The sequence below is a fragment of the Triturus cristatus genome, chromosome 1_1 (assembly GCF_964204655.1).
Source record: "Triturus cristatus chromosome 1_1, aTriCri1.1, whole genome shotgun sequence".
NCBI lineage: Eukaryota > Metazoa > Chordata > Amphibia > Caudata > Salamandridae > Triturus > Triturus cristatus.
Window position 1 is genome coordinate 62477927 of NC_140579.1, and position 13369 is coordinate 62491295.

A 13369-nucleotide genomic window follows, 5' to 3' on the forward strand; every position below is an offset into this window, starting at 1 on the left:
GCACAAATCTGCAAGTTTGTGTCACTTCACTGTGTATTTTGCTGCATGGATTAGCAAGCTTGGTGACTAAAAAACAGATCAAAGACATAACAAGTACAGAATTTGACAGAGATTGGTAATTCATATGTTGCCACATTAAAGCCAGAACTATTAGTTTTGACAATGCTTGTAGCACAGGAGCAGTAGAACCAGTGGTGTGGATTTAGGGGGCGAAGATGGGTTTGTAAGGTTTAGACAGAACAAATCTATCTCTATTCCCGTATGACCTCTTGATATACCGCAGTTGACTAGACGGGTCCAGACAAAGGTCTGCTCGGGAATGTGAGTTTATTGGACTCAGTCTAGCCTATAGGGGAACTGGAGAGGCTTGATTGGGGCCACTCACTGAAATATCCTAAATGCAGATGCTATATCCAGATAGGAGCCAATGCTTGCTATGTCATTGAACTCTAGTTGTATCTAGATGATGAGACCCGGAAGGCGAATTTCGGTCTGGGGTTGCTTGTTATCCTGTTAAGATGTGCACCATTTAGTTCGTCTTAGCTGTTGTGTTGAGGCAGAACTGGGGCTGATTTGCATGTGATTGGTCACTTTCTGTAGCAGCACAGCGCAAGACTGGACGTGGAAAACACTGGCTTAGAACTGGAAGCTCGTATGGTGGTGAGCACTTGGTTGCATTCAAGAAATTGGTACTAATGGAGTGTACATGATGGCTGGAATTGGGAATTTTACTAATGGAGGAGATCAAAGTGTTTGAGGAGATTGATCACCACGTACCCTTCAGAGCTCTGTCTTTCACTCTCTTGCGTTCCTTTTGCCTCTTCTTCCCTTCACATGTATCCCCCTCTAACCCATTATAAATAGCTTTTTGTTTTCCCTCTCTGTTCCTCACATTGATATGCACTTTCCTCCTACAATATTTTTTCTCTCTCTACGGGACTATCTGTCTCCCTACCTTTCTCTATCCTCTTTCTGCCTCCCCTCGAAGATTTTAAGGTGCGAATGTCCACTGTGTGAGTCATCTAGTCCTGGTTATTCTTCCTTTGTATTTTGGTACTTATTCAGAACGTGGAATGCAAAATTACTAGTTTCGGAATGTACAAATTAAAATAAAAAAAAAGTTTTGTGCACCTAACCTGGGAGAATATCGGGACAATTTCAGACCACTTTGCTGTCTGCCTCTTTATGTCGCCCAAGTACTAGTACCTAGTAACAAAATCTGTTTCCCTCTTCCCTAAGCACTAGTTCCAATAACCAGCCGTCAAGATTCAAGCCCCATTACCTGCCAACCATGTATCACTTGTCAGCCAGTCCCACTTACATCATGACTCTACCTTCTTCAGCTCTCATCCCCCCCAATACTTCCTGTAAACAGCCTCTCACCTCGCCATCTGGAAAACTCCTTGGAATGCCTCCTTCCCAGGTGCAGTCCCCCACAACTGAGCTCCGTTCATACATACCCAAGGCGCAGTACCTGCTATGGTCTCCCTACGTACTGCACAAAGCCGTTTCACTAACACTTTTGTCTGGCAGTACTTTCCCCACAGCCCCGCATTTCACTTACCTTCATGAGAAATTCTTTTTGCAGTACCTGGTCAGTTGTGTCACAGGTGGTACATTAGGGTAGAAATTGCCACTCTGGTCTTTTTTGGTGCATTCTTGTTAGGTCTCGCCTTGCTATCGCGTAAGCGATCGCAAAGCGAGACTATAGAATACGGGTTTCAAAAGTGCTCCCAAAAAGCGGATTGCATGGCTAGCACGCGCACAATCACGCGCATCGTGCCGCCATGCAATCCGCCTTTTGGGAGTACTTCAAAGGGTCCGCTCCCCCGCCCCCAAGCGCGCGCGCCACGCTCGGCCAGGCTTATTTTTCTTTTTTTTTTAAACTTCATGCGCGAGGCGCGCGTGTGTCCAATGCTTATTCTTTTAAAAACCACAATTTTTGGGCAATAGCTGGATTGTCTTTGGCATAACCCTAATTGGACTACAAATCAATACATTCCATGTGATCGGTGCTTCTCAAGTCACCACGCATTGAGGGTAATAGGTTTCTCCGCCACTGGGCTCCAGTACACCCGGACCAGCTAATTAGCCCACAGGTGCTAATCGTGCATTACTAATTAAGTGCCTGCCTTGTTATCACGTGCAGCTCCTAAATACCCGCCTCCCCCTAGGGCGCTCGCGTTTCATTCAGAGAGCCGCGCCGAGAGAGGAAAGACGCGTTAGCAACCCACTGTGCATTCTTTTTGATTCAATCCCTTTGCTGTCTGTGCATGTGATCCCTCACATATGGTTGTGAACTCATCTCTGCTGCTGCATAGGTTTTCCGGGGTCTGGTCTACAAGCGTTTCTCACAGCGCGATTTTCCCGCTGCTGAATTCTTTCACATCGCGTATTTTATTTTGGTGGCCTACAGGTGCCTGGAGTCACTCTTTTTACACTCGGGCAGCCTGTCTCTAATGTTGTTTACTCGCGGCGCCCAATTAACAATGGGGCGTCCAAACCTCTGTTGACTTTCAGGTGGCAGGTGTTACTCTACGCTCCGGCACTATTTCTACACGCTTTTTTCTCTGTAAGATGAGCGCAGAATGTATTATCTAATGTATTACCTCCCGCTTCTCTCCTGACTCCTCCATGCATACAAGCGACCCAGGTACCCTATCAACACTCGCCCATCTCTGCCGGGGTTCTTTCCTTTCCCCGGTGTGTTCTCTACGTCCTGCGGACAATATGTCGAAAAGAGACGGCAACTCAGAGGAACCATACGAAGCCAATGCGGGAACTTCTCCGAAGTAAGCCGAACGTTTCCGATATATTTGGCATCTCATTCAGTTCGGGATATCCGTTAATCTATTTCTTTTACCCGCGACTCCCCGCTCTCTTTTCTTTTCACCCCGTCTTCCCCACCTTGACGCCCCCCTTAATCTGCCTTCCTTTCTATCGTTCTACATAAAGGTAACCATTTCCTTCTTCTAAGGCTATATTCCGCATTCACTCACTCTCCTTTTCCCTTTCGTGCTCCCGGTTTGTCACACTCCATCGCTTTTCTTCTCTTTTCTTTCTATCTTATTTTCCTTACTTTCCCTCTACTCATTTATGCACCCATTCTGTGTTCTTATCTATCGCTCCATCTCTGTCCCTTCATCTGTCTTCTTTCGATGCGCTTTTTTTCTCTCCCCTCTCCTGCAATTCGCCCTTCGTATCTCTCAGGTTTTTTTTCACTCGTTCCATTTCCCATTTTCTCACACTCTTCTCTCGAACTTTCTCTATTTTCCTAGATATATCTTGTATCAATCTCTTGCTTTCTGTAGCCCTCTCTCAGCCTTCATGTCTCTATTTATTTGTTCATTTTGGGATGTGAATTGGCGTGACCCAAGTGTGCATCAAAGTGCTAAGCCATATCAGTAATAAACAGCTGTGAAAGAAAACTTAAAGAAACGTTGCTACTAAGGGGTATTTTATGTTAATATAAGATAGAAAAGTTACGTTTTTCAGGATTCAAGATGAAATTACAACCGCTTTCAGCTTCCTTCCTCGGAGTGTGGCCCGGGCTGCAGTGGGAGCGGATACCGCCTCCCTGTTTATCTTCCTAATCTCTCTTTCTCTGGAAGTCCAAGTGCTGTTCTAGGTAGCAGTGTGTGCTAGACTTATAACCTCATGCAGGGCGCAATTAACAACAAACAAGCATTGGCATAGCCAATAGGTCACGCCTTTGGGACCTTATACGTATTTAGCCATGCAACAGTTGTTATTGCACCAAGGATATTGTGCTGCATAACTAAATACTTAGAAGGTCCCAAAAGCGAGACCTATTGGCTATGCCAATGCTTGTTTTAAGTTTGTGTTTGGCGAAGACCTCTAAAAGTGAGAAGTGTTTATTACGATTCTTGTTCAGAAGGAGGCGTTTTAGAATCTATACATATTTTCTTAAGATTTGAGAATGGGAAGGTCGACCTTTATTGATTTTCAGGGCCCCAGCGCCGATCAATCACTGCGTCTGCAGGGCAACACTCAGAACATGGCGGAATGCAGCAGTTTTCCCTTCTCACGACCTCACTATTTCTTTTTTTCTTTCCCTTTGCAGGAGACACTCCGAGGAAAGATTCTGTGTTACACCTCAACAACTTTGACAATGGAGAAGAGTCTTTTGACCGGAACCTGGCGCTGTTTGAGGTGAGCGTCAGCGTGAGTTTGTATGGTGTGGCGGATGGGACTGGGCGGCACGTGTCGTTAGTAATGTGCCCTTTATTGGACTTTATCTGCCATCTGAGAGATTCTTAATACCGTGATCTCTGCCAGACCATTCAGCATCCCCCAAGCAACTCCTTCACCTGCAGTTAATCTTTCCCTACTTCGAGCCCACTGTGGCACAGTGTGTAGGAACACTGCTCACATCTGCTTTATCTACTACAAACCTAAGTACCTTCTGCACACACAGAGTGCTCCATAAACCGTACATTCAGATTAGCCAAGAGTTCTGCGATATTTGTTGTGCTCCTTTACGGTCCCTATCTATACCCAGCATATATGATGCATAGCATCATATTGTGATATACGTTCGCTTCAGCCATAGCAACTCTATAGGTGTGATTGAGCCTCACTTTCTATTGACAAGACTTTTTTTGGTTTGCGAATAATTTTGACATAATTAACAAATCTGCAAAAAATGTGGATCCCAATAGGCCTTCCAGCTACGTCTTGTTGTGTCAGGCTTCCTTAATATCTGTCCAGGAGAGGATAAGGTAACCATGGTAGCAGCGGGGGTTAAAAACAGAAGTGTTTTTCACTGTAGGTCACCTAGGAGTGTGTGCCCCACAGAATTGCACTGAACCTGCCCTAAAATTAGACTTTAACTTTGAATGTGTTTTTTGTGGTTTATTTATAAATCGTAAAGTAGGTTTTTTTTTATATTTAAGTTATAAACAGCGGACATCTGAAAGTTCATTTAAATGCGTTTCTTGATTTTGTTATAACTTTATCAGCTATCGACAAAACAGTATGTAATGTGGCAGACGCTTACATGTTTACATTGCTTTTCGGAATGTGTAGTTTAATGTAGATCTGAGAATGTTAGCACTTTTTGTCAAATGTACCTGAAATTGTGAAGGTGATTACCACATTAGTTCCACACACTGGGGAGGGGTAGGAGAAACTACTCCTACTTCGACCTCCTCAACAACAATCTTCGCACACAAAAGGAAGTAGGAGTGAAAAGACTCACCGCTTAAAGACATGATAGACAAAGTCAACATGTTTGAAAAACTACCCTCACCCACAAAGCAACATGTTTTTGAATGTAAAAATGAACACATTTCTTTCACTTTATTATTTTTTTTATTTGCAGATTAATAATCCAGAGTGTGGATACGAGACCCACACGTAAGTACTGGTTCAGTCTTAGACCCTCAAATACAGAATAGAGGTCCTGACGCTAGGGCTCTTTCTCAGTCCTGAAGAAAACCGGGGAAGAGACAAATAGCCGGCTGAAACATGTTGTCCATTCTGCAGTGAGGAGGGGCGAATGGTGCATAATAAAACCATGCTCACCGCCATCCTTGAGGTCAATTGACCTTTTCAACTCTAGCCGGGGAGCCCAGGAATAAAATGGGCTTTGGGACATCCCTGAGCTAGTTTTAATATATTTTCCTGCACTTTTCATATCTTTGATCCCTATTATTGCTTGTTTTGCCTCCCACCCTATTGCTCCATCCCAGGCGTTGGTCTGCGCAGGGGTGTGTTAGCAGCCCTATGATGAAGCATGCCACATTCGTGTGTGTGAGGGCAGTTTTTCAAACATTTTGTCTTTGTCTATCATATCTCTATAAGCTTTCAGTCTTTTCACTCCTACTTCCTTTTGTGTGTGGCGATTACCACATTAGCCCAGTGCTGGTATCTCAAGATTGTGCAGATACGTCGCAAAGGAAATTTAAAATACTTTTACAGGGTTTTGGGTGTGAAAAACGTGTTTGTTATTAGCACAGCTTTTCAGTTAAGCACGAAGCCGGTGTCTCACGCTTTTGGCAGATGAAGTTGTGGGTCCCGTGCTCACTACGCCACTGGAATCAAGCTATCCTGGCTGAAGAGGGGTGAAACCCCGAAACCGGTCCTAGGATGCTTGATTCCGGTCCAGGGAAGACTTGGCTTGGCAGTTCGGGCTGGACTGTTCCCATGAGGCACAGGGTCAAGACTGATTTGCATATGGCCATGTCTGAACTGGGGTGGCGTGGTGAGCAAAATAACGATGGATTAAACCCAGATCTGTGACTTGTGACTGGGGGTGAATGTTTTGCCAATGTGCAACATTCCGTCCATCATCTTGTGTGTTTTGCTGTTCACCCTATGTGGGAAGGGTATGCCCAGATGTGGGTCCCGTGCTCACTACGCCACTGGAGTCAAGCCATCCTGGCTGAAGAGGGGTGAAACCCCGAAACCGGTCCCAGGATGCTTGATTCCGGTCCAGGGAAGACATGGCTTGTGTCAGACTTATCAGCGCACGCCGGCCCATCCTCGCGCAACACTAGGAACGGCGCGAGGAACTACACTTCCTGATGGGCAGTGCGGGAGGTGCGCTGCGTAACGCACGCCACGCCCCACCACAAGACGTCAAAAGGCGAGAGGTCGCCGAGCACGGAGCCGATAATTCTTCGAACCCGGGAGACGAGACGAGGAGACGCCGAGAGACGGAGGTTCGGACGAGCTCATCACCCAGGTAGAGGCCCGTGACATCTGGAGGTTCGTCGTGACCGAGGTAGGAGTACTGTGGCAGTATTTCTTACGGGGCTCGACCCATCTTAGTCGGAGACAAGCTCTTCGAACCATAGAGATTCCCAGGCCCGCCCCTCTGTTGGCGAGACCGGCTGGTCTCATGCAGGGGAGCGAACAAGTATATTGAGAGTTACTAGACTTAAGGGGGCAAGCCACGCCGTTCAAGACAGGCGGTGTGCGAGCCCGAAAATTGTTCTGAGAAAACGAGAGCGAGAGTGTTTGATTCAAGCAAACATCAGACAGATCGGAGGCAAAGGAAAGCAGTAAGGCTTTTAGGCAGTTGGCGAAGCGTGCTCCAGCCTCACAGACTTCAGTTCCCGGGCAGACACTAGCAGTGTGCACCCGCACCCCGCGGTGGCCTGGTTTTCACTTTCGATTTCTTCTGCTTATATTCCTAGACATATGTGCGAGTCAGGAGAGAGGGGTGGTCACAACGCCGAAGGCATGGAATGAGCTGGGCAGTTACAAGTGGGTATTGCACCACAAAGTTGTTATATGGTGTATGTGCGTCTGTATGTTGATCCCTGTCATTCTCCCTACGTGTGCCTTTCCTTGTCGTTTATATTAGTGCCTGCAACGAAAAGACCACGACCCGTAGCTCTCCCCCATATGTCCGGGCATACCTTATTTTCCTTTTCAGGGGAGAGGGCAAGCTAGCGTTAACACAATCCTGCTAAAAGTAACGCGTATGGTTCCCATTGAGAAACTGGAAACAAAACGTCTTATGCTATGTTCTGTTGTCTCTTTTGCCTTCACAGATCTCCCTCCGTGCAGTCCCCACCCTTTCCTTCCCCCGCTCGATCACCTCAAAAGTCCGTGGTTTCAATAGCCGGACTTGGGGTCATCCAGAGGTGGGCCCCCATAGAGCATCAACACAGCCCCGGGGACATCGGAACGAGGAACCTGACAGCTTGGCAGTTCGGGCTGGACTGATCCCATGAGGCACAGGGTCAAGACTGATTTGCATATGGCCATGTCTGAACTGGGGTGGCATGGTGAACAAAATAACGATGGATTAAACCCAGATCTGTGACTGGGGGTGAATGTTTTGCCAATGTGCAACATTCTGTCCATCATCTTGTGTGTTTTGCAGGACACAGTAAAGAACATAGGCAGCATTTAACAAACCTGCATGAAATGTAGACGATATTTGTCAAGTTAAATCCAGTGTTGGCATCACAAGATTCATGCAGATGTGTGAAGGGGGTACACATTTAAATGGCAGCAGTAAACAAAACAAAAAAAAACGAGCAGTGTCGTAGACCTTATGCAGCTGGTTAAGTGTCATGGTGCCCGTTTCAAAATCACACTACCCATCGCCAAACACGTGCAGCAGAGATTGGGTGTGTGGCCTGCAGCCAGCACTCACTCCATATGGCCATGCATAGGAACACTGCCATATCCTGAGGCCAACCCAAGCTGCGTACTGCAAAAGGACGTTGGTCTTGTGAAAATAGGTACATGACCTGGCCAAAGGCCGTACACAGTTGGGGTTGGGGCCACAAAGGTTGACATCGAGAGAAGTTGCCCGTAGGGCATGGTTGCAGGCCAGCTCTGTAACCATCCTTTGTTGCTTATGGCTTAGGACTGTCTGCAGTGCGGTGGATGTCAAGGTGATTATGCAGCTGCTGCTGGGCGTGACCAAATGCAGTGCACAGTGGAAATAAGTGTAAGGTAGGTTTTCTCTGCTCAAGACACATTTACAAGTGTTTAAAGAATCCTCAGAAATTCACTTTAAAACAACAGCTAAAGTACATTGATGACTTGGAATTGAAACCGAAAACCCACAGAAAATGGTCAGTTATGGTTAGCAACACAAATCCTAACTTTTTCTACCTCCATGCAAACACTGTCACCAGAACCCCTCGAGTGCATTATTGGGCTCTATTACACAGTTGCCACACCTATAGAGAGAGAGAGAGAGCACAAGGTCTAGTTTAAAGTCTGCAAGAGTGTGTCTAGTTATCATTACCTTTCAGTTACCATATTTGACACACCTGCAGGAAACTTGGCACATAATTAGCACCATAGGCTGCATTTTGTTATGCCAAGTCTCATGCTTATTTATCTCGGGAGAAAGGTTAAAGGAGGGATCAAAAATGAGTTTTCCATTATGGGTTCAGTTAGAATATTTGCTCTGTTACAGTAAAAACTGCTGAATAGAATTACATCACACTTGCATACTAGAACTTTACTTCGTAACATTTGGTTGATCTGCACAAAATGTGAGATAGTCGAATTGCACTTAAATTGCTCATCATCTAAATTTCATGCAGATTTGTCAAATTAGGCCAAATTCATTATTAAAACTATTTTGAACCTTCCACTCTATTAACTTTTCCTTAGGACCAAGAGAACTCACAAGTCGCTACATCCAGCTTTGCAGCTGGTGTGGCTGAGGCTGGGTGTAGAACTTGGGCGCTCCACATAGCCAATGTTTAGTTTGCTTGGCATGAGTGAACGGCAGGGCCTGGTACAATCATATTGCCCCCCAACCTCACACATCCCATTGCACTCCTTACACTTTTACCTCTGTATGTGTGGAAAACGTGTAATATTTTACTTGGCATAAGCGACAGCCATTTTGGCTGTGGTGTCCCTTTAAGTTTCCTTCGTAATTCTTTCGTCTTTTCACTTTGCCTGTGCTATCTATTTTAGTTGACTTCCTGTTTCAGATAAAAGCAATGTACGTGCTGAGGGTTTGTAGCTGTCAGAGCACCTGGTCTCTGTTAACTGTCAACCATTTACTACTGCCATAAGCACTCCTGCCCCCTCTCCCACTTTGCTGACCAAGTGATTATTCATCTGCCCTTGTTTGCTGAAAACTAATTCTAAAACTCGCTCTCCCTATTTCTGTTCACATGCTAACAGTGCAGAAAACCTGTATAAAAGCCCTGTGTTCTGTGACTTTAGTGTACTACCTCAGGCAGCACTTGAGAGTGCTGTGTGGATGTGGTCCCACTAATGAGTGATTAATAAACGTGTTGTTTATTCCCAACTCCAGTGCTGATCTCTATTTTGTTGGTCTTTGAACCCGTGGACAAAAGGGTGACCCTGCACCAGTGTACCCCTGAAAAAGTACATTTCCACGGGTGGCGCCCAACGAGTGGCCCCATCGGAGACGCGGCCGTCCGAAGGAGTGGTCTTGACAGAAGACCGAACATTTACTGAGGAAGCGCACTGCACGAGGAGACCTTTGTCTTTGCAGGCCGACATGACTTTTCCTATTTTCCCAATTTGACCCTCCAGGTGGCGGCCGGTCTCGACGGGGTTTCTTTGGCGCATTCTGTAGTGACCATTAGGTCAACCGGAGATCGGCAGGTGGGAGTTGGAGTCTTCTGTTTGGTAAGGTCGCTAAAGCGGCACTCTTGATTTGTTAAACCTGGGCTTTTTGTTATTCAACCTTTGAAGGCAGGTAATGTGGAGATTTTTCTCCTTTCAAAATATTTGGAGTAGTATTATTTTACTAATATTTGTAGAACACGCCTGCTCTCAGCACACTCCGTAGATGGTTTTGCTGCTCTGGAGGTACCAAAGAAAGTCTTTAACAAAGTCAGCCGACTTCCCCCAGAGGGGAAACCAAATCGAGATATGTATGTCAAATATGGTATTTCTTCCATAATGTACAAATACACAAAAAAGATTCTGATCTACAATGGCCAGTAAATGGTTCATTTGATTTTAAAGGTTCAATATGTAGAGCAGTGTTTATTGAAAGGAAAAAGTAGACAGGATATGTTTGATTGTGTGCGTATGTGGGAGAAAAGTGCGAGAGAGAGCAAAAAGAGGAGAATCTATAGCAGAAAAAGAACAACGAAAAACGATATATCAAAAAGCGCTAGAATTAAAAAATAACGAAAAGAAGGAATAAATAGAAGATGAAGATAGGGAACGTCGAGTAGAGGTAAATGGCCAGTATCCTATTAGGCGCCCTATTTATCCCATACTTAATAAACCTCAGGATGACTGAATCCTATTAGAACACCCCCCCCACCCCCGTATACATTTCCCACTCCAAGTGCCCCTGTTGAGATTTCTGACGACGCGCATTTGTCTTCAGATGACAAAGAACAAGATAAACAAGATGGGCTACAGACTCGCTCTACTTTGACTAAAGCAGAAAAGGATACCTTAAAAACCGCTGCTAGGGAGGAGGCTCGTCTTTCTCGAGCGGCATCGCTCATTGTAACTATGGTTCAACAGTGGAACAGCGCAGAGCAATTTTATTTTGTAGAAAAATTTGTTTGGGAGGTAATATTTGATTATAGACAAATTTCTCGCGAACTAGAGCCAGTTGATATAAATACTGATTACAAACGCTTAACAGAGGGGATTTTTCCTTTTTCAGACCTATCTGACCTGATTAGACTAGTGGTTAAAATACGAGACGTAACATTGTGTTTACGAAAGGAGCAAGAGTTAGCTAGAACACAGAGAGGTATAGAAGCAGTTCAATCTCAAGCACAAAGTGTAGACGCCCCGGTGGAAGAGGCTGCACCCAGTAGTACTACAGTTACTGTAAAACCTATGCGTGAAGCTGCACCCCTGTTTGTTCCTCCGAAGGGTGCGGGAACCAATGATGATAAAACTTTGGATGATGCAAAGGGATATTTTATATAGAATTGGGTTTATACTCCTTGGAGTAAAGCTGATGTGATGGCTCTTAAAGCTGCTTTGCCCGACCCCCGGAAAAATCCTGCCGCCTTCTATGAGGAGGTGGAAGAAGCCATTAGCTCCTGAACTATGACTTTGCAAGATATTGATATGTTCTTTGGGCTTATTTTGCCTCCTGATATGTGGAGAACAATATGTAAAATAGATGACAATGTAGCATATGGTGATACATGGGAACATTTAGAACAAATGGATGCGGAAAGGGAGCCTGCGCAGAAACCTCAAGAGGAGATATTCGATAAAGCTCTTGTGACTAAGTTAAAAACTCTCATACCTCCTAAGAAAATAGAATGGACTACATTAGCGTCCTGTAAACAGGAAACGGATGAGTCAGTTTCTGATTTCTTTTCAAGGTTTGAGGAAACATTCCATGGTTTTAGTGGTCAGTCATTGGCCGATGATACGGGTAAGCATTTGTTTGTTGATAAATTTGTCGCTAATATGTCACAGGAAATAGCTAGTCGCTTAAAGGCCAGCGAGAGTTCTCGGACACGTCTTCCCCAGTTTCCCTTTTGACTATGGCCTAATATTATGAGCGGCAGGAACAGGAAGCAAAAGGCAGGGAAGATAAGAAGGTTAAGGAGTTACAGACCAAAGTTATGTTGGCTCAAATATATGGTCCACCGTTTAGGGGAGGTGGAAGAGGCGGATGTGCAATGTATACACCTGGAGCACTCCCTCAAGCATATTTGTCCCCTGATCAGTGTGCTTATTGTAAAGAGACCGGGCATTGGCGTTCTGAGTGCCCTCTTTTGCGAGGTCAGCAGTATCAGCGGGGAAGGGGCAGTATGAGAGGACGCCCAGGAAATTCAGGAAACAGGGGAGGTATGGGAGATCGTCCCCGGTTTGAAGCAGTTGAACAAGGACCAAATTACTCTAATACCTTTGATAGACTAAATCAATATCAAAAGTCTGATTATTCTGCTGATGCCCTTGCGGATTCCGACTATGCATAGGGATGCCTAGGATGGGGTAAGGAACCGGTTGAGGTGCCAGTAGATTAAATAGGTCCTTATATTGACGCAAACATCTTGGGATCTACTGATCGGTTTCTGGTTGATACAGGGGCTACTCATAGTGCTCTGTCTAAGAAACTGGTTCCTAGGGCTTCTATGTCTGCCACAATGATAACGTCGATAGGATTCGATGGGACACCTACACCTAGCCCACTTTCAGAGCCACTTGAATTCAGGCTTGATAAATTCACTGCAGCATGTCCATTTTTGCTTTCCCCTACCACACTTGACAATATTATGGGTGTCGATATGCTTAAATATTTTCGTGCCACAATACGTTGTTCTCTGGAAGGTGTGCGTGTTATTTTGAATGACAATTATCCAATGGTTGTGAGGTCTTGTCTTATCAATGAGGATGTTTCTCTGGCCTCCTTACCCAGTACTTTGTGGGCTAAATCAGATACCGATGTGGGTCAAATGGTTATTCCACCTGTACATATTCAAGTTAAGGAGGGTGTCTCATTGCCTCGACTGCCCCAATACAAAATATCCAGAGAAGGTAAAGAAGCATTAGCACATATTGTTCAAGATTTGATTAAAGTGGGGTTAGTGGAAGAGGTCCCCTATAACACTTGCAATAGCCCTATCCTCCCTATTTTGAAAAAAGACAGTGATACTAAAATCTACAGATTCATTATTGATTTGCGAGAAGTTAATAACATTTTAGTGCCCCAATATCCAGTAGTTTCTGACATCACTACACTTCTCACTATGGTCCCTCCTACTGCCACTACATTTACGGTGATCGATTTGAAGAATGCTTTCTTCTCGATACCCATTCAACCTGACAGTTATTTGTTCGGGTTCACCCTGAAAAATAGATCATATCGGTTCTGTAGAGCTCCCCGGGGCTATACAGAGAGTCCCAGCATTTACAGTCCGGCATTAAAAAGGCAGCTTGATTCCTTTCCTGT

At 45.1% G+C, this 13369-nt stretch overlaps 1 protein-coding gene across 2 annotated transcripts in view; it reads left to right on the forward strand.

Annotated features, from left to right (window-relative positions):
- Window positions 1-13369, forward strand: part of LOC146869412 (solute carrier family 12 member 6-like) — an 815412-nt gene that overhangs the window by 154161 nt on the left and 647882 nt on the right. Inside the window, exons 1-2 of one of the 2 annotated variants that reach the window (XM_085599788.1) lie at window positions 4082-4173; window positions 5345-5379. Coding sequence is in view for 1 of the 2 variants with exons in the window: in XM_085599784.1 (XP_085455910.1) it covers window positions 4085-4173 (89 nt within the window). In the remaining variant the exon portion in view is untranslated. Of the gene's footprint in view, window positions 1-4081; window positions 4174-5344; window positions 5380-13369 lie in introns of those variants that run through there. The other variant, XM_085599784.1, reaches the window with a different exon arrangement.